The sequence below is a fragment of the Heterodontus francisci genome, chromosome 2, assembly GCF_036365525.1.
Source record: "Heterodontus francisci isolate sHetFra1 chromosome 2, sHetFra1.hap1, whole genome shotgun sequence".
NCBI lineage: Eukaryota > Metazoa > Chordata > Chondrichthyes > Heterodontiformes > Heterodontidae > Heterodontus > Heterodontus francisci.
In genome coordinates, this window is record NC_090372.1 from 110,135,930 (window position 1) to 110,156,992 (window position 21,063).

At 42.5% G+C, this 21,063-nt stretch overlaps 1 protein-coding gene across 4 annotated transcripts in view; it reads left to right on the plus strand.

Annotated features, from left to right (window-relative positions):
• Window positions 1-17,316, plus strand: part of LOC137379820 (cytochrome c oxidase subunit NDUFA4-like) — a 54,313-nt gene extending 36,997 nt beyond the window's left edge. For all 4 annotated transcript variants that reach the window (XM_068051199.1, XM_068051216.1, XM_068051207.1 and 1 more), the window contains 3 exons: window positions 14,969-15,057; window positions 16,758-16,818; window positions 17,002-17,316. In XM_068051199.1, the coding sequence (XP_067907300.1) occupies window positions 14,969-15,057; window positions 16,758-16,818; window positions 17,002-17,058 (207 nt within the window). In that variant the 3' untranslated portion in view covers window positions 17,059-17,316. The remainder of the gene's footprint in view (window positions 1-14,968; window positions 15,058-16,757; window positions 16,819-17,001) is intronic.
• Window positions 17,317-21,063: the final 3,747 nt, after the last annotated feature.

The following is a 21,063-nucleotide window of genomic DNA, read 5'->3' on the forward strand; positions in this document are numbered from 1 at the left end:
TGATGGCAAGGTTTTTCAGGATACAGCCTACCACGACGAATCAAGACCATGCTCTGGTGAGTACTATAGGGCTGCTCCAGACAGATCCAGGCAGTGGAACCATAGCTTGAGAACTCCAATAGTCTGCTTGATGATGTTTCTTGTGGCAGCATGGTTCTCATTATATGCAAGTTACCCACATGTGTTTGGTTTGCGCACTGGAGTCATGAGACAGATGGTCAGCAGATATCCCTTGTCACCCTCTGCAGCCACCCTCTGGTTTGACATGGTGCCTCAAATACCAATGTTACAGTGGTCTGGCACAGAATGATTGCTGTTAGAGTACTGGGAATCCACTGCATGATGTGCTGAGCATGGTGGCACCCAACTGCTCATTCAGGGAGTGGAACCCTTTGGAGTTGCAATACATCTCTGCATTTAGATGTGGTGCAAGCAAAGCCACGTCTAAGTCGATGGCACTCTGAGCCATGGGGGAGCCGGCTATCCTGGCAAAACCACGTGCATCGTCCACCTGCATCTCTCTGGCCAGAGAGAACGCTATGCACTCCCCTCTCCTGGCATAAAGAGCGTCAGTCACCTCCCTTATGTAGCAGTGGATGACAAATGGGAAAATGTTAGAGATGTCGCCTAGTCCAACCTGGAAGGATCCCGATGTGAAGTTGACAGCCCCAGCAATTCCGTCCATGCACTGCTCTGAGGCTGCAGGTCTGCATCCCAGGAGGTGGCAAATTTCATAAGCAGCTCCTTTGTAAAACAGAAATGTTGCACACACTATTCATCGATGATGTTGATGCAAGAGAAATGCTCCCTGGATGGATAAGGCCTCCTGCTGAGAGCCGTTCTCCCCCTCTTATTCCTCTCTCTGTGAGCAGCTTGTCCTCCTTTGTGTTTCCTTTGCTCAATCTCCCTGTCATGCTGCAGGCCAAGGGCAATGGTAACTACGGCACTCATGACTGGGAGCAACAGTTCTGACCAGAACCCTTAAAGTCAGAACCAAAACTTTCACCTTGTACAAAAATCACTCCCTGTTGAATTCACCAACTTTAAATAGCTGTAGAAAACTCACAGCACTTGTACAAACTCGGAGAGAGCCTGTGGAAATCAATCAGCAACTAACCTGAAAGTAGTGGGTGATCCCTTTAAATATAATTGGTGGAGGCTCCTTCTTGCTGCTGAATGCATGTTCACCTGTGTGTATTTGAGAAGATGTTAGCTGGGTGTCAAGGTCCAAAATGGTTCCACTAGTGTCAAATCAGCAGTACACGTTGTCAGCAATGATCTTCTGCCTATTCTGCATACTTCCGGCGCACGCTTCAAATGTCTGCGTTAATGCCCTCATCAAACTGGTATCTGTCTTTAGCCATGCTGAAAGTGCTTGTGCGCAGTGTGGCGTCATTTTGCAACCAAAATGGCACCTGTAGTGCTGAAAATATGGGTTCTATGGAGCCGAATTTTGCGGCCATGATACCTAGTTCAGACGACAAGGGGGTTCTATTGTTGTACTCACCTATTATGCTATAATTTAATTATATATTGCCTAGGATGGGCACACTTCTGAATGTACGATGTTTGAAGGAGTAACCAGCACTGCTGCACCTGGGAAAATACATGAGTGTTACGGCCACGTGGTGAGGGGTGTGGGTGATTCCCACTGTTAAACGCCCAACTGACTGCAGCAAATATTTTTGGGTTATAAGGGTTTAAATAAATAGACGACGACAGGTTTTCTTCTAGACTTAAAACAGAAGATTAATATTTATTTAGCAATATGCCTTATCCTGAAATTGTCACAACCACATCCACTGTCACATTCACTCATGGCACGCATACACACACACAAAAGAGACAGAGAGGAAAAGGGGTAAGTGGTTTTAAGTGGGGTAGGTTTCGGGGGTCATGTTAAACTTGTTGAATTCTCTTGGAAGTCAAGTTCTCGTCAGTTGTAGGCCTGAGGTGTTTGGAGGTCTCCCTCTTGGTTGAAAATTCAGTTGAAGACAGTGGATCACTTCTAATTTACTGCTGCATAAGTAAAGATGTAGAATGCTACTGCAGGGCACTTCCCTTCTGGCCTGCTGGATTTTTCCTAGCCCCTTAGCTGGAAACAAGCTTCTTGGTGATGCTTCTTTCTGGGTGTCTCCCTCTCTCTCTTCAGGAAGCTATCTGTAAGGTCAAAAATGGTTTCTATTGGGAGATGTGAATCTGCCTCCCTGTGGTGACCAACAATGGCTTAGAATGTGGCTACTTCACAATTTCTTTGTTTCAGAAGATCCCATTCAATTCAAAAGCATCTCTTGATGGGCTCAGGATGAGAATAATCTGGTTATGATGTTTCCACTTTATACCTTCTATGTTTCAGAAGAACCTATTCAATTCAGGAATGTTTCAGGATGGGCGTAATTGACCCCTCCCAGCTCAAAAGTTATTCCGTTGTCCCTATCAGATAGTTTGAATATACAAAAGCCACGTTGTTTACCTTCAGTGGCCATTTTTAGCAGCATTTTCCATTTTTTAAAAAGGTAAAGTCAATTTTTATAACTCTTCAGATTTAGTCTGTATTTTTTCCATTGTCGCACTTCTGGTACACGTGATATAAGGCAGACCTAAAAATTATAACATATGAACAGGAGTTGCCCATTCTGCCCCGGAGCCTGTAATGCCATTCAGTTAGATCATGGCTGATCTGTATCATAACTACATTTATCAGCCTATGCACCATATACCTTGATACCTTTCCCCACCAATGATCTATTGATCTAGCATGCAATGTCTTTTCGGGGAGAGAGCTCCAGATTTCCACCACTCTGTGGAAGAATGCTTTCTGAATTTATTCCTGAATAGCCTAATTAATTGTATGATAATGCCATCTTATTTGGGATTCCTCTTCCAGAAGAAATATACCCTATCCAATGCCTTTATGGATTTTAAGTACCTTAAATTAGATCACCTGTCAACTTTCTAAACTCAAGGAAATACAATCCAAGTTTATGAAACCTGTCCTGATAATTTAACTCTTTAAGTCCGATATTCTGGCGAATCTATGCTGTGCCCCGTACATGTTATGTTACCTGAGGTTCAATGCTTAAAACTGAACACAGTACTCCAGATGAGGCCTGACCAAGGCTTTATAACTGGATCATCACTTCCTCATTTTTGAATTCCAACTCTGTTGAGATAAAGGCCAACATTCCATTAGCCTTCTGTTATGACCAGGTGAGAAGGGGTCCAGGGTTCCCTCTCAGCCTTCACCTGGTCTTACCGTAACAGGGTTTAATTTTAAACACAGCTTGTTTTTAAACTCCCCCTTGGTGAATCCTTATTCACTGCTTTCCAATTGTAAGGCAAAAAAAACAGCCAAACAGGTTTTCTTAGGTTTAAAGAAGAAAAGTTGAAATTTATTAAACTTAAACTCTAATTTGGTTAACGCCTACGGATACATGATGCACCCATGCTGGCATGCATACGCGATACACACATGCAGATAGAGACAGAAAAGAGCAGAAGAAGTAAAGTGGAAAAGTTTGAGTTTGAGGCAATATGTAAAGATGATTTTGGTTACTGTTCTTTGAGCTCGCTGGAAAGTCCTTGATTGTAGGTAGGTCTTGCTTTTCATTGGGGCCCAGTATTCTTCTTAAACCTTGTTCGACGTAGGAGACTTTCCTTTCTTGAGGTTCACATGTCTTCAGTGGGTCCAGAGGCTTGTGAGAAAGAGATAGGAGCAGACAGGAGAGGTCTTCTCAGTCCAGGAGCTCAAACTGTCTGTGGCTACTTCAAAAAACCCTGGACCAGCCAGTTAGTCATGTGACCAGCTGGTTTAACCAGTCCTGGCTTTGTGGATTATATCACCTTAGCAGTCGCTGGAATGCCCTTCCTTACCTTCAGTGTCTGGTGATAAAGTCCATTGTGGGTTGAATGTGTCAAGGAATGGTCCTTTGTCTACACAAGCACTGTCTGCTAGTATGTAAATGTTTTTTCCAGCCACGGCTGATCTGTTTAACAAGTCATTTCCTCACTCCAGCAACAGTTTAAAATCAATGTTCATATGACAACATTAATATGCCTCATTCTTGGTAGGTGGGGGTCTGCACAACACCTTCACACCCAGCGGAATGAAATGCGATTTGAGAAAAGCACATTTCATTAAAAAGGGTCTTGTGAGAAAATATAAGATACAGGAAAAAAGCATGCATCTCTCTCTCTCTCATTCGTTCACATTCATTCATAAATCCTAAAATGTAATACAGCCCGTCTTTTCTTGGTGCCAGTGCTGCTCTAACTACCCACTTTTTGGTATCCCAATAAACATGTGGTTCTTTGGGGAAGTTTTTCTTCCATTTGCCCATTTTTGCTGCATTTCTACACGGACTGCTTCAGTATTTGAGGAGTCACGAATGGTGCTGAACGTTGTGCAATCATCAGCGAACATCCCCACTTCTGACCTTATGATTGAAGGAAGGTCATTGATGAAGCAGCTGAAGATGGTTGGGCCTAGGACACTACCCTGAGGAACTCCTGCAGTGATGTCCTGGAGCTGAGATGATTGACCTCCAACAACCACAGCCATCTTCCTTTGTGCTAGGTATGCCTCTAACCAGCAGAGAGTTTTCCCCCTGATTCCCATTGACTCCAGTTTTGCTAGGGCTCCTTGATGCCATACTCGGTCAAAAACCTAAGGGCCTCAATTGGCCTAAGGGTGGGCCACCTGCCACCTACCCCGCTGTTGTTAAAATAGCAGCCGGAGCGGGTAGGCAACAGACATGGCACCCCCTGCCTCCCACCCGATTTTACGCCCCCCCCCCAACTTCCTAGCCTGCTTCGGGGGGGGGGGGGGGGGGGAGGTGTTAAATTCTGGCCCCTATCTCCTATGTTCCAACCAATTATTGCCCTTTGGCACTAGGTTACCTCTGATTTTAGGAAATTTTACCTTTGTTGATAATCTGTTGTGCAGAATATTGTCAGATGCCTTCTGGAAGTCCATATAGACAACACCCATAGATGCTCCCCTATCCACCATTAGTAACTGTCAAAAAAATTAAACTAGATTAATCAACCATTCCCTTCACAAACATTGCTGAAACTCTTTGATCAGCTCATATTTTCTATTTATATGTGAGTTGAACATAGGCACAAGTGGAATTATATCAAAAAGTTTGCTAATGATAGCAAATTGGGGTGGTAAACTGTGAGGACCTATGAGGTGAATGGAGGAAGACGGCAGCTTATCAAATTAGGCAAATAGGTGGCAACTGTAATTCAGTGCAGAGAAATATGAAGTAGTACGTTTGGCGGGGGGAGGAACAGTGAAATGAAATGTCTCCTAAATTCTTAAATACTTAACAGAGTATCGGAACAGAAAGATCTGGGGTGCAGATGCATAGATCTTTAGGATCATTGAATATAAAAGGAAGGAAATTATATTGAATTTGTACAAGACATTGGTTAGTTTGCAGTTGGAAAACTGTGTACAGTTTTATGACATTTCATCGCAGTACTATTGGCTCACACTTTGCAGTTAAAAATAATGGTGAGCCTGTCAGGAAGTTACTCTCCAAGTTGCCCTGTTCCTCCAGAAGCTTCGCAGTAACAGTATATTGCTCAGAAACTTGACATTGAAACACATGGAAGGGTGTGAAGTTGCGATACTTGCCCACTAAACTGGCTGGTAAAAAGTAAGGCTTGTCCATTCTAGTGTAAGTGAATTTGTAATGGTGTGATGAGCCCTTTCCTATCCTGAGTGGTGTGAAACAGGGCTGTGTTCTCGCACCCACACTTTTTGGGATTTTCTTCTCCCTGCTGCTTTCACATGCGTTCAAATCCTCTGAAGAAGGAATTTTCCTCCACACAAGATCAGGGGGCAGGTTGTTCAACCTTGCCCATCTAAGAGCGAAGTCCAAAGTACGGAAAGTCCTCATCAGAGAACTCCTCTTTGCTGACGATGCTGCTTTAACATCTCACACTGAAGAGTGCCAGCAGAGTCTCATCGACAGGTTTGCGTCTGCCTGCAATGAATTTGGCCTAACCATCAGCCTCAAGAAAACGAACATCATGGGACAGGACGTCAGAAATGCTCCATCCATCAATATTGGCGACCACGCTCTGGAAGTGGTTCAAGAGTTCACCTACCTTCGGCTCAACTATCACCAGTAACCTGTCTCTCGATGCAGAATTCAACAAGCGCATGGGTAAGGCTTCCACTGCTATGTCCAGACTGGCCAAGAGAGTGTGGGAAAATGGCGCACTGACACGGAACACAAAAGTCCGAGTGTATCAGGCCTGTGTCCTCAGTACCTTGCTCTACGGCAGCGAGGCCTGGACAACGTATGCCAGCCAAGAGCGACGTCTCAATTCATTCCATCTTCGCTGCCTTCGGAGAATACTTGGCATCAGGTGGCAGGACTATATCTCCAACACAGAAGTCCTTGAAGCGGCCAACACCCCCAGCTTATACACACTACTGAGTCAGCGGCGCTTGAGATGGCTTGGCCATGTGAGCCGCATGGAAGATGGCAGGATCCCCAAAGACACATTGTACAGCGAGCTCGCCACTGGTATCAGACCCACCGGCCGTCCATGTCTCCGCTATAAAGACGTCTGCAAACGCGACATGAAATCGTGTGACATTGATCACAAGTCGTGGGAGTCAGTTGCCAGCATTCGCCAGAGCTGGCGGGCAGCCATAAAGACAGGGCTAAATTGTGGCGAGTCGAAGAGACTTAGTAGTTGGCAGGAAAAAAGACAGAGGCGCAAGGGGAGAGCCAACTGTGCAACAGCCCCGACAAACAAATTTCTCTGCAGCACCTGTGGAAGAGCCTGTCACTCCAGAATTGGCCTTTATAGCCACTCCAGGCGCTGCTTCACAAACCACTGACCACCTCCAGGCGCGTATCCATTGTCTCTCGAGATAAGGAGGCCCAAAAGAAAAAGAAAGATGAGCCTTAATTACTGTGAAACAACTCTCTGATACTGAAAATTAACTTTTATAAATGTGTAGTCTCATTCCATCAGATTTTATTTATTGTTGGCAGGTTTAAAAAATTAAATGTTTTTTCGCTTTCTTTTCCATATCTTTCATCGCTCTCTTAATCCCATCTTTCTTTTTCTCTCTCGCTTCCAGTACATGATTTGGCATTGAATTAAACATTCCAGCTTGCATTTCCTGCTTTAGTCTACACATCTCATTAACCATTCTTTAATCTGATTAGTTAAGGAGATACACAATTGCTTGCCCTGTTCACACAGGTTTCAGATCCCTTGTAAAAGGGTGCTGCACTGAAATAGATTTCAAATCGCAGCAAGTTCCAGTGCAAAAGCTCATAGAAAGTCTGGGCTGGATTTTATGATCCTGTGAAAGGCAGGATTTCAGGCGGTGGGTGTTGGGGGTGGCGCGGAGAATCCATGTGGAAACGTCTGCCAAGAAACCAGAGGCCATGATGCTACTTCCTGATTCTGTTGGAGGCGATGAAGTGCCATGGCAGCACTTCTGCCCTGACATGACAGCATGATCATTCACATATAAATACAATTTAGCATACATTTGAATGTTATTCATTGCAATCTTACCAGGCATTCGCAATCTTGTATTAGACATGTGGCACTCAACTGCCTTCAGTTTCGCATCTTTAAAAAAGCTGGTGCCACCGAGTTGAGAATCCTCGGTGCCTTGAGAGGGTAAGTAACATTACTGGTGTTATCTAGGGGAAGTGGATGGGTAGGAAAACTCTGCAAGTGGCTTGTCTGTGAAGGAGGAGGGAGCCCAGGGGCTGTTTGCAGAGAACAAAAACAATTAAGCAACACAGAAGTGAACCCACAGGGAGACATTGATAAAAGCACACTAGTGCAAATTTAGGGCTGGCAGCCTTTTAAAGATAGAACCAGCACCTGCTTCAGCATCAAGTGACACAGCGAACGGCGTCGCCATTGCTACCCCGTCACATGATTGTTATGTTAAATGACCACGGTGCAGCCGCTGACATCAAGGCAGGACCGCCACCATTTTGCACATCGCCGCCGTGCCCAGTGTCGGCATAATAAAATTAAGCCTTCTGTGTGCAGGTGCAAGCATAGCTGTAATGAATGACTGGCACCATTAGTTCACTGCTGTCCACAAAATCTAACCATTAATGCCAAGGAACAGGAGCAGTCAACACCAGGGATCAGAGTTTAAAATTATGAAGACAAACTTGAAAAATTGGATCATTTTCCGTGGAACAGAGAAGGTTGGTGGGGGGTATCTAAGAGGTTTTCAAAATTATGAAAGAGCAATTAGCGAAGGATTGTTTCCACTCATTAAAAAATCAGTAACTAGAGAGCATAGATTCCAAATTACAACTTGAAGAACAAATGGCAGAAGTTAGAAACCTGCTTTCAATGCAGAAAGTGAATGACTTTGTTTTATAATGCTCCTGTGAAATGTCTTGGGATGTTTTATTATGTTAATGGCACTATATAAATATAAGTTGTTATTGTTTTACACAAATGGCTGTTGAAGCAATATTATTTAAAGAAACTGAATAAGTATTTGAAAAACGATATGGGAAAGAGGCAGGAAAGTTGGATTAGTGTCAAATTGAAGTGTGTGTTGGGAGCAGCGGACCTGTGAGGAAACTACTAGGGAGAGAATAAATCTAGACCCCGGTTCAGGGCCTTCCACTTACCTGGAGAGAGTCCGGAGCAGTAGCAGACCTGTGAGGAACCTACCTCTACACGCAGGACTTTGAAAAAGAGAGAAAAAAAAAAAATCAAAACGTGACATCACAGGAAAGCGGTGAGTTGATTGGCTGGTGAGTATTTGCTGCTTAGGAAGTCAGTCTAAACAACTGGGAATTTAAAAACGATAAATATATTAAGTATTAATCACAAGCTGGTATCTGATGAGTTTTATTTTTAAATAAGATTTATTACTATTGGTGAGATTGTTACTACTATTGTTAATATTTCAGTATTGGTAAGGTATATTAGTGGTAAGGTAGATTAGTATTGGTAAACAAAAACAAGAAATGCTGGAATCACTCAGCAGGTCTGGCAGATGCTGCCAGACCTGCTGAGTGATTCCAGCATTTCTTGTTTTTGTTTCAGATTTCCAGCATCCGCAGTATTTTGCTTTTATTTTAGTATTGGTAAAGTTTAGTATCAGCAGTAGTAAGGTTATTATTACTATTGATAGGGTTATTAACATTAGTAGTAGCAGGGTTTATTTGTATTACCAAGGTTTATTATCTATAGACATATAAATAATAAAAGGGTGGTAAAATGAGGAGTTGGGCCAATTTGGGACCATAAAGGAGATTTATACATGGAGGCAGAGGGCATAGCTGAGGTATTAAATGAATACTTTGCATCTGTCTTTACCAAGGAAAAAGATGCAACCCAGGCAATGGTGAAAGAGGAGGTAATTAAGACACTAGAAGGCTTTAAAATTGATGAAGAGGGCATATTAGATAGGTTTTCTGCACTTAAAGTGGATAAAGCACCAGGACCAAATGAGTTGTATTCATGGATACTGAGGGAAATGAGGGTGGAAATTGTGGAGGCATTGGCCATAATTTTTCAGTCTTCCTTAGACTTGGGGGTGGTGTAGAGGACTGGAGAATTGCAAACATTAAACTCGTGTTCAAAAAAGGGTGTAAAGACAAGCCCAGCAACTACAGTGATGGTGGGGAAACTTCTAGAAAGAATAATTCGGGACAAAATTAAATAGTCACATGGACCAATGCGGGTTAATTAAAGAAAGCCAGCATGGGTTTCTTATGGGAAGATCATGTTTAACTAACTTGCTGGAGTTTTTTGAAGAGAAAACAGAGAGGGTTGATGAGGGCAATGCAGTTGATGTGGTGCACATGGAGTTTCAAAAGGCGTTTGATACAGTGCCACACAACAGACTTGTGAGCAAAGTTATAGTTCATGGAATAAAAGGGACAGTAGCAACATGGATACGGAATTGGCTGAGTGACAGGAAACAAAGAGTAGTGGTTAATGGATGTTTTTCGGGGCTGGAGGAAAGTTTGTAGTGAAGATCCCCAGTGGTCAGTGTTGGGATCCTTGCTTTTCCTGATATATATTAATGATCTAGACCTTAATGTACAGGGCACAATTTCAAAGTTTGCAGATACTACGAAACTTGGAAGCATTGTGAACTGTGAGCAGGATAGTGTAGAATTGCAAAAAGACATAGACAAGTTGGTGGAATGGGCAGATAGGTGGCATATGAAGTTCAATGCAGGGAAATGTTAAGTGATTCATTTTGGTTGGAAGAACAAGGAGAGACAATATAAAATAAAGGGTACAATTCTAACGGGAGTGTAGGAGCAGAAGGACCTGAGTGTGTATGTGCATAAGTCATTGAAGGTGGCAGGACAGCTTGAGAGAACAGTTAATAAAGCATACAGTATCCTGGGCTTTATTAATAGGGGCATAGAGTAGAGGCCTGCTTTAGGTCAGGTAAAGGAACCCGACCCGAACCCGACCGAACCACAGCGGGCCTGAGCCCGACCCGGCCCCCCGATTTTGTCCCAAGCCCAACCCGACCCGAACCCGCCACTAGTCGGCCCGACCCAACCATCCCTTTACCTACCTTCCTGACATCGAAACTGCAAGAAGCTGCAGCGCACGCGCGAGATGTCGTAGTGACGTCACTCGCTCTCTGCGCAGACTCAGTTTCGTCCCGGACTCCCAGCTCAGGTAAGTTTTTTTTATTCTTAATACTTATCAGCAGAGGACTTACCCTGTGTGTCCGGCCCGACCCGACCCGACTCGATCTGGACTCAGCCTGACTCGACCCGAGCCCGAAACCCGGCCCTGGAAGGTGGGCCCGACCCGACCCAGACCCGAACCCGACACATGTTGTCGGGTCCCGTCGGGTTCAGATCGGGTAGCAGGCCTCTATCATAGAGTACAAGAGTGTACAGTTGAGTTTTTTCTGCAAGTTCTATCCACCAGTAATTTTGGATGTTCTGCAGTTTACATTGAAGGGTGCTGCATGCTTGACGGTTGGCTGTCTTTTTCTCTTGGCTGGCCGCCTGAGCCAGATGAGCCTGATGAGCTGACCTTTTTATTTTTAGCAAATCTTGAATTTCGTTGTCATTTTCATCAAACCAGCCCCTATTCTTCTTGGTGCTGGGTCCAGTGACCTCGTTGGAAGTATCCAGTATGACAGCTTTGACGTGTTCCCAGAGTTCTTCTGGAGTGCATTCAGCAGTGAGATCAGGATGTTCCAGTCTAGTCTGTAAGGTTGCTTGATATCTATCTCTGCAGGTTTGCAGGTTGATGACTTGAAATTTCTTTTGTTAGGTTGTCGCTCGGCCTGTTCTTTTTTTAAATTTCCAAAATATACTTTATTCATAAAAATCTGTAAAAATTACACTGCCAAACAGTTTCAAACAGCACCAAAAAATACAAACATTGCAAGAGAGATAAGTTTCCTTCAATACAATCATGAGTTGCTTCACAACCCTTCCATTTCACATTTGTCATGCCAATTACATTTTTACATTTACAGCAAATGAAAATTTTCCCGATACAGTTCGGGGGGTTTTCCATGGGTCCAACCCTCGGTTCAGCTTGGTGGGGGGACCTTACACAGTGGTCTTTCCCCATTGAGCCTTTGCTGCGGCTGCCCCAAGTTTTCATGCGTCCCTCAGCACGTAGTCCTGGACATTCTTGGGCTTAGGCTTGAAGTGGAAGTTAAGCCGGTGGTCTATATTATAGTTAGGACTGGGCATGACTCTAGAATGCAGGACTTCCTTTAGGTCACACTGGCGCACCAAGATGTAATCTATCAGGTGCCAGTGTTTAGAGCGAGGATGCATCCATGCGGTCTTGAAGTGATTTTTTTTTTAAAGAAGGTGTTGGCTATGGACAGCTGCTTTTCTGCAGCTCAACTGTACGCTGGTACTGGCGACATAAGTAGTTTCTATGAAGCACTAAAATTTGTGTATGGACCAGCGCATCAAACCCAACACCCCTTGAGGAGCAAGGGGTAGGCAAGACCCTACACAATGACAAGGAGTCAGTCCTGGATCGCTGGTCAGAGCACTTTGAAACTCTCTTCAGCACCAAGTGCACAGTGCATGATACTGCCATCAATTGCATCCAACAACAGCCTGTCAAAGAAGAACTGGATGAGGGCCCAACTCTCGAGATAACTGTGACCGCCGTCAACCAGCTGAAGAACAGCAAAGCTCCTGGAGCTGATGGAATTCCACCTGAAGCCTTGAAGCATGGTGGCCCTGCCCTATACGCCAAGCTTCATGAGTTTTTCATGGCCTGCTGGGAACAGGGCAGGATTCCACAGGATCTTCATGATGCCATTATCATCACCTTGTACAAAAATAAAGGAGAAAAATCAGATTGCTCCAACTACCGTGGGATCACCCTCCTTTCTATTGCTGGGAAGATCCTGGCTAGAATACTTCTGAACAGGCTTGTGCCTACCATTGCGGAAGAAAACCTCCCAGAGAGCCAGTGTGGTTTCAGAGCAAAGAGAGGAACCACAGACAATATATTTGCACTCAGACAATTACAAGTGAAGTGTTGTGAACAAAACAAAGGCCTGTACGTCACTTTCGTAGACCTAACCAAAGCATTTGACACTGTGAGCAGAGATGGACTTTGAAAAATTCTTGAAAAACTTGGATGCCCACCCAGGTTCCTGGCCATTGTGAAACAGTTTGATGAAAATCAGTACGGACAAGTCAAGCAAAACACCGACCTCTCGAGTCCCTTCCCCATCTCCAGTGGCGTGAAGTAGGGATGTGTGCTGGCCCCGACCTTATTCACCATCTTTTTAAGCATGATGCTGCAGCAGGTAACAAAAGACCTTAAGGAGGGAGTTTACATACGCTTCCAGACTGATGGAGGCCTTTTCAACCTCAGGCGTCTTCAGGCTCACACAAAGACACAAGAAAACCTCATCCGTGAACTTCTTTTCGCCAATGACTGCTCTCCTGGCCCACAGTCAGTCAGACCTGCAACATATAACAACACGTTTTTCCGAGGTGGCACAACTCTTTGGACTAAAAATCAGTTTAAAGAAAACTGAAGTCCTGCATCAGATTGTACCCCAAGAAGAATATAGATCACCAAGCATTGTCATCGAGGGAACCGAGCTGAATGCCGTCAAGCAATTCACTTATTTGGGGACCGTCATCTTGTTTGAGGCCACCATAGACAAGGAAGTGGACAATAGACTCTCAAAAGCAAACAATACATTCAGCAGACTCTACAAACGAGTGTGAAGCAACCACAGTCTCAGAGCACAGATTCAAAGTGTACAAAGCCATGGTCCTCACCACCCCTCTGTATGGCACTGAGTCACGGATCCTATACTGCCATCATGTATGCCTTCTAGAGCGCTTCCATTAGTGCTGCCTCCGCAGCATCCTCAAGGTCCACTGGCAGGACCGCATCACAAACATTGAAGTCCTGGAAACTGCCAACATCACCAACATCGAGGCTATCTTCCTGCAAAGCCAACTGCGTTGGGAGGGTCACATTGCCCAGATGGATGACAGTCGCCTGCCCAAGATCGTGTTGTATGGAGAGCTGACCACTGGTAAAAGGAACAGTGGGGCCCCATGCAAATGTTTCAAGGACTCCCTGAAGAAGTCCCTCTCTGTGTGCCACATCGACCATCACCAATGGGAAGTGCAGGCCATAGATCGTGATGCTTGGAGATGCTACATCAAGAGGGCTACAGACACCTTTGAGACTGAGCAAAGAACCAGCATGAAAGAGAAAAGGAGGAGAAGGATAGATCCATTTGTGCCCAGCAGCGACTATACCTTCACTTGTACCCGCTGTGGGAGAATCTAACGGTCATGGATATGCCGGATTAGCCATCAGCGGGCTTGCAACTGTTGAGTACAACTTTCCCAAAATCTTTGTCCATGAAGAAATACCAAGAGAGATAATACAAGAGCAAGGCAGTTATGTTGAACTTATATAAGACACTAGTTGGGCCTCAGCTGGAGTACTCCATCCAGTTCTGGGTGCCGCACTTTAGAAAAGATGTGAGAGCATTGGAGAGAGTACAGAAAAGATTCACGAGAATGGTTCCAGGAATGAGGAACTTCAATTATGAAGATAGATTGGAGAAGTTAGAACTGTTCTCCTTGGAGAAGAGAAGGCTGAGAGGTGATTTGATAGAGGTATTCAAAATTATGAGGGGTCTGGACAGTGTAGATGAGGAGAAGCTGTTCCCACTCGTAAAAGAATCGAGAACGAAAGGACACAGATTTAAAGTAATGGGTAAGAGAAGCAAAAGTGACATGAGGAAAAACTTTTTCATGCTGCGAGTGGTTAAGATCTGGAATGCGCTGCCTGAGAGTGTGTTGGAGGCAGGTTCAATTGAAGCATTCAAAAGGGAATTAGACTGTTATATGCAGGGTTACAGGAAGAAGGCCGGGGAATGGCACTAAATGAATTGCTCTTTCGAAGAGCTGGTGCGGGCCGAATGGCCGCCTCCTGCACTGTAACAATTCTGTGATTATGTGCAGGTCCAATGGGTTGAATGGCTGCAATCTGTACTTTAAATTCTATGCTTCTGGAACCACTGACAGTTTGCCACAAATTTCCAGTCCTCCTTTTTCCCTCTTGCCCCAATAAGTTCAGTTTCCAGGAGAGGGTAAACGTTGAAATATTTTAGAGAGAATAGAGTGAATAATGGCAAAATTATTTGGTTAGCTAGCCTGGAGGAGTTACTAAACCCAATGTTGTAAGGGGTTCTGAATTCATATGCAAGGCTGCATAACCTTTGCAAAAGTTGTAACTCTTTCAAGTTAGTTTTTTAGTTTTCATTACTCAGCAATTAAATTAAAAGTATTAATTATTCAATTGTAATACTTTGTTTTAAAAACTGATAATAGGACTCCTTTAATAGTGAAGTGTAAACAGCACCGTTTGTTCAAAGAACTGTTTTAAACAATTTTATTCCACCAGAGAGAAAAGTAATATTTATGTATTTTTATTACTTTAGTTGATTCCTCTATTCTTCTTCATCGGACTTGGATCGACTGGTGCTGGGCTTTACCTGTCACGTCTGGCAGTGTTCAGCCCTGATGTCTGGTATGTGAAGTCATATAGCTTATATTAGTTTCTTCTATATTTATGGATTTATAAATAGAGGCATAGAGTACAAAAGCAAGGAAGTTATACTAAACCTTTATAAAATACTGCCAGGCCTCACCTGGAGTATTATCTCCAATTCTAGGAACCACACTTTAGGAAGGATGTCAAGGCCTGAGAGAATGTGCACAGGAAATTTACTAGAATGGTACCAGAGATGAAAGACTTCAGTTACGTTGAGAGATTAGAGAAACTGCAGTGGTTCCTGTAGCAGAGAAGATTAAGGGGAGATTTGATAGAGGTGTTAAAAATCAAGAAGGGTTTTGATAGGGTAAAGAAGGAGAAACAGTTTCCAGTGCCAGAAGGGTCAGTAACTGGAGGACAGAGAACCAGATGCAACATGAAGATGGATGTGTTTATTGGAGGGAAATGATCTCAGCCCGAGGATATTGCTGTAGGAGTTCCTCAGGGTAGTGGCCTAGGCCCAACCACCTTCAACTGCTTCATCAATAACCTTCCTTATATCATAAGGCCAGAGGTGGGAACACTCTGATGATTGCACAGTGTTAGTTCCACTCACAATTCCTTAGATAACGAAGCAATCCTTGACTTCATGCAACAAGACCTCAGCAACATCCAGGCTTGGGCTGATAAGTGGCAAGTAACATTTGCACTATCGTGTCCCAGAAATGACCATCTTCAAGAGAGAGTCTAACCACCTCCCCTTGACATTCAGTGCATTACCATTGTCAAATCTCCCACCAACATTCTGGGGAATGGCCATTGATCAGAAACTTAACTGAACCAGCCACATATATACTGTGGCTAAAGAGCAGGTTGGATGCTGAGTATTCTATGGCGAGTGACTCATCTCCTGACTCTCCAAAGCTTTTCCACCATCTACAAGGCATAAGTCAGGAATATGATTGAATACTGCCCACTTGCCTGGATGAGTGCAGCTTCAACAACATTAAGGAAGTTCAACACCATCCATGACAAAGCAGCTCACTTGATTTGCACCCCATCCAACATCTTAAACATTCATTCCCTCCACCACCAGTGTACCATCTACAAAACACACTGTAACAGTTTGCCAAGGCTTATTGGACAGCATCTTCCAAACTCATGACCTCTACTACCTAGAATGACAAGGGCAGTCAACACATGGGTATACCACCACCTCCAAGTTCCCTTCCAAATCATACATCATCCTAACTTGGACATATATCACTGTTCCTTCGTTGTTGCTGGGTCAAAATCCTTATACTCCCCTCACCCCGCCCCCCCCCCCCCCCCAAACCCCCAACCAACAGTATTGTGGGAGTACCTTCCCACAATAAGGCAGCTCACCATCAACTTCTCAAGGGTAGCTAGCGGATAGGCAATTAATGTTGGCCTTGCCAGTGACTCCAAACCCCATAAATGAATAAATATTTTGAAAATTAGAAAATGAAAAAGGTTTTATGCAGCGAGTTATGATCTAGAATTCACTGTCTGAAAGGATGGATGAAGGCACATTCGATAATAAATTTCAAAGGGGAATTGGATAAATACTTTATGGAAACATTTGCAGGACTATGGAGAAAGCAGGGAAGTGGGACTAATTGGATAGCTCTCTGAAAGAGCTGGCACAGGTATGATGGATCGAATGGCCTGTGTTATCATTCTATATAATTATATATTTTCATTTTTTCCTTTAGCTGGGACAAAAAGAACAACCCTGAACCATGGAATAAATTGGGTTATAATCAGCAATACAAGGTAACTTGGTGGAGAGAGAATTTGTTGAAAATATTTACTTACAGTTGCACTGTTGGAAGTAAATTTACTTCTGCTCATGCATTTAAGAAAACTAAATAATAAAGCAATAGTCATAACATAATAAATGAACTGTGAAATGATTGAGAAATATGCCTGCTGATTGTTTTATTCTTATTTTGACAGTTTATTGCAGTCAACACTGATTATAAACAGTTGAAGAAGAATGGCCCTGACTTCTAAATGATTTCCAAAATGCCTTACTATCTTTGCTGAAATGCCAAAATCTTTCAGAGTCAGATGCACAACATATTGTGTTTTAAATGATTACATTTATTGATCATGTGTTCTTTTAATAAGAGTTTAAAGCTCAGAAACCTGCTTTATACTAAGCTTGATTTTTGGAAACACAAAAAAATTCCTATTATGATCAAATGTGCTTGCTGTGCCTATTGCACATATGTAACATGGATCAATCATGTCAATAAAACTTTGAAATTCTCCTTGCTTCACTCTTTTTTTTAGAATACACATATATTACTGTAATTGTAAACTTTACATAGAATATTTTCATATTTATCTGATTTAAGTGGGTCATTTATAGACATCTAGTCTTTCAAATCAGTGAACTTGAAGTAGCATGGGATTTTAGGTTCATGTAGGTTACAAAAATATGGTATACAGTATTTAAACTCCAGGATGCAAAAATGTGCATGAAAGTATAAAATATTCCAACAGACGTAAGATGTATATTGTCATGAATTCTCTCTAACTTATTTAACCTCCCAAAGGAGTTAAATAATTACAGGTAAAGCTTCCAAGTAAAGATAACTCCTGGTTCCCAAAGGTAAACAAGTTAAAACTCCAGGCAAACAAGATAACATAATGTGCCAGATCTTACTGAAACAGGACATCTCATGGCACGTGGCATTAACTTATTCTGCACCCTTCAGCTCAAATATTTTGTACCCTAACTTGCTGGGAGTATGAGCTGATAACAGCACGGCAAAACAATAGGGTATCTGGGACCTTAGTGAATGGCAAGCATACAGTAAATCTCCTTAACCAATGAGAGTTAAGGATTGCAAAAGAAACAGGAACTCCAGAGAAATAAGGTGAATTAGAGTGGATGAATTAGAGCCAAATCAGAAAGAGATTGGATTAAGAGAGAGAGAAAAAAGAAAAATGTAAGAAAAATTAAATAAAATTAGACATTTTTAACATCTCAATCAACAATTTACTATTGCAATATTTAGCAGTTTAAATTATTACCTTTCTGGGCCAGAGATTGATTAGCATTGCATTAACAATTATTATTTGTTTAAAAGGATACTTGTGCTGTTAAGTTCCAGTTCTAACTTTCTGCTGTAAACTTAATGGAAAATTAATGTGCAACTCCAGCAAGTTCTTAAAAATAATAGGGAGGCTAAGGGCGGAATGCAGTTTGTACAAAGCAAGAGGCTTAAATTGGCCAGCAAGTTCTGGAGATTCGCAATTCATGGGGTATCTGACAAACTGCTGACTTGCGCAATAATAATGATGTGTGTCATTGCACATTGTCTTTTTCCTAGCAAGATCCGGCCCATTAGAGTATTTTTGAACCCTAGTATTAAAAAATTGATGCTCTTTCTCGGGCTCCTTCCCTGATGCGAACAAATTCATTTTTGTCAGCATCTCTTTAATTGTGTTTGGGACACTTAACTATTCATGTTGCTCTGAGCACAGAGATGGTGTTTGAAGTAGCCTAGATCACATAAAGATCATTGTTTTTCCCTCTTTTTCTCACTTCATGTCATAATACGTCATTTTCATTTGTGGTATGGTGACTAGGATCCATGTCTCCAACTTGTTCCTTAAGTCACTGGGAAAGCTAAATGAAGTGTCACTGATTTCTGGCAGATGTGGAGTAGATGGGAAGAGAATTGAAGATGCAGGCAAAAATTCTGTCTGTGAATCATACTTCCCCGCAGTCATTCACTTGAGGGCTGTTCTCTTAAATCCACCAGAGGGACAATTTTTAATAGCATCATCACATGTTTCCCTCCTGCTTGACCTAAATAGAATGAATTTTCATGTTTTTAACAGAAATAGCCACCTATTTTCCTATAGGTAAAAATATTTAGCTTGAGTTTTATTTACACAATCAAACCTTCTGTAAGAGACATGATTGAGCTGCAAACTTCGTTTTCACAATGTGATCATTGCGAAAGTAGACAGTAATTGAATGTTTTTTTTCTACGGTGCGTCATATAATTAACACACTTTGTGTCATTTTAGGTTCAGAATTTGATTCAGTTTTCATCTTCATACATTATGCTGTAGCTATCAGAATGTCAAACTGGTCATTTTATTAATCAATAATTTTGTTCATAATGTAATATCCAACACATTGGAATGTTGTTTTAAGGCTGTTCTGTGTTTATTACATCATCTTTACTTGTTAGATCTGTAAAATACATATACAAAAAAGCATGAAATGACTATCCAACCTCGCCAACTTACATGATCTGTTTTAGTCTTTTTGGATTTCACAAAAAAGTGTGCACATGGAGAAATATTACATGGTTGATTTCCAGAATGTGCGAGATACAAGTGCTTTTATTTGCTTATTCTTCCCTCTTTTCTCTAAAGGAGAAGGTGACTTTGAGATTATCCTTACTTTCAAGGCTGATCCTGGAATAAGTAGGGGAATTTGGTCATACAGAAAGAGATGCGCTATTGTTTAAGGTGGGCCAACTTAGTAGAAGATAATCAGGCCCATTGACCACCAAATGTACTCAATTCTGTGGCCCTCAGACTTGAGGGTGCAGTGATATGAATTGGATTTATGATTTCATTTTAGAGAGTAGACAGAGCATGTTTCCATTCATGGGGAAGAGCAGAACTAGAGGCCATCAAGATAAGATAGTCACCAAGAAATCAAATAGAGAATTTAAAAAAAACTTCCTTACACAAAGAGTGGTGAGATTATGAAACTAGCAACCATGGGGAGTAGTTGAGGCAAATAGTACAGATGTATTTAAGGGGAAGCTAGGTGAGCATATGAGGGAGAGGGAATGGAGGGTTGTGCTGATGGAGTTAAGATGAGAAAGGATGGGATATGGCTTGAGAGGATCATAATGGTCTAATTGGGCTGATTGGCATGTTTCTGTGCTGTATATGTAATTCTACGAATTAGAAGATCGCAAATGAGTTTGTGCAGATGAGGATATTGAAGGCAAAAGCAAGGGAGCTATTGAACAGGCCAACAGCTGCACCAATCATCATAACCAGTAGATTACAAGATATTTCTGGATTGTCTGAGATAAAACTTTAAGACAAGCTGGTAGGGGTCAATGGACTTCCCTGACAGGTGCCCAGAGCTACTTAAACTGTTAAGAAATCAATTACATTTCTGCCATGGGAGTGAAATACAAAGTATGGACCTAATCATGAAAACAGTCTTGCACTCCTCCCACATTGTTAAAGCCGTTTTCTCTGTTGAGGGACAGCGCTGCAAATGGTTTTCAGATCACAGCTCCTTAAATTATCTGCTTGAAATGTTCATTTGACAAGCATGGAATTATAGTTCTCTTCTAAAGATAGGCATTCAGTTTAGCCTACATATCATAAGCATACGAACATACGAATTAGGAGCAGGAGCAGACCACTAGGCCCCTCGTTGGGGCAGCATTCAGTAAGATCATGGCTGATCTGATTGTAACCTCGACTCCACATTCCCACCTACCCCAATAACCTTTCACCCCCTTGCTTATCAAGAAGTTATCTACCTCTGCCTTAAAAATATTTAAAGACTCTGCTTCCACTGCCTTTTGAAGAGATTTCCAAAGACTCACAACCTTCTGAGAGAAAAGATTTCTTCTCATCTCTGTCTTAAATGGACGACCCCTTATTTTTAAATAGTGACCCCAGTCCGAGATTCTCCCACAAGGGGAAAATATCCTTTCCACATCCACCCTTTCAAGATGTTATATGTTTCAATTAAGTCGCCTCTTACTGTCCTAAACTCCATCGGATACAACCCTAGCCTGTCTAACCTTTCCTCAGAAGACAACCACCCATTTCAGGTATTAGTTTCGTAAACCTTCTCTGAACTGCTTCCAGTGCATTTAGATCCTACCTTAAATAAAGAAACCAATACTGTACATAGTACTCCAGATGTGGTCTCACCGATGTCCTGTATAACTGAAGCATAACCTCCCTATTTTTGCATTCAATTCCCCTCGCAATAAACAATAGCATTCTATT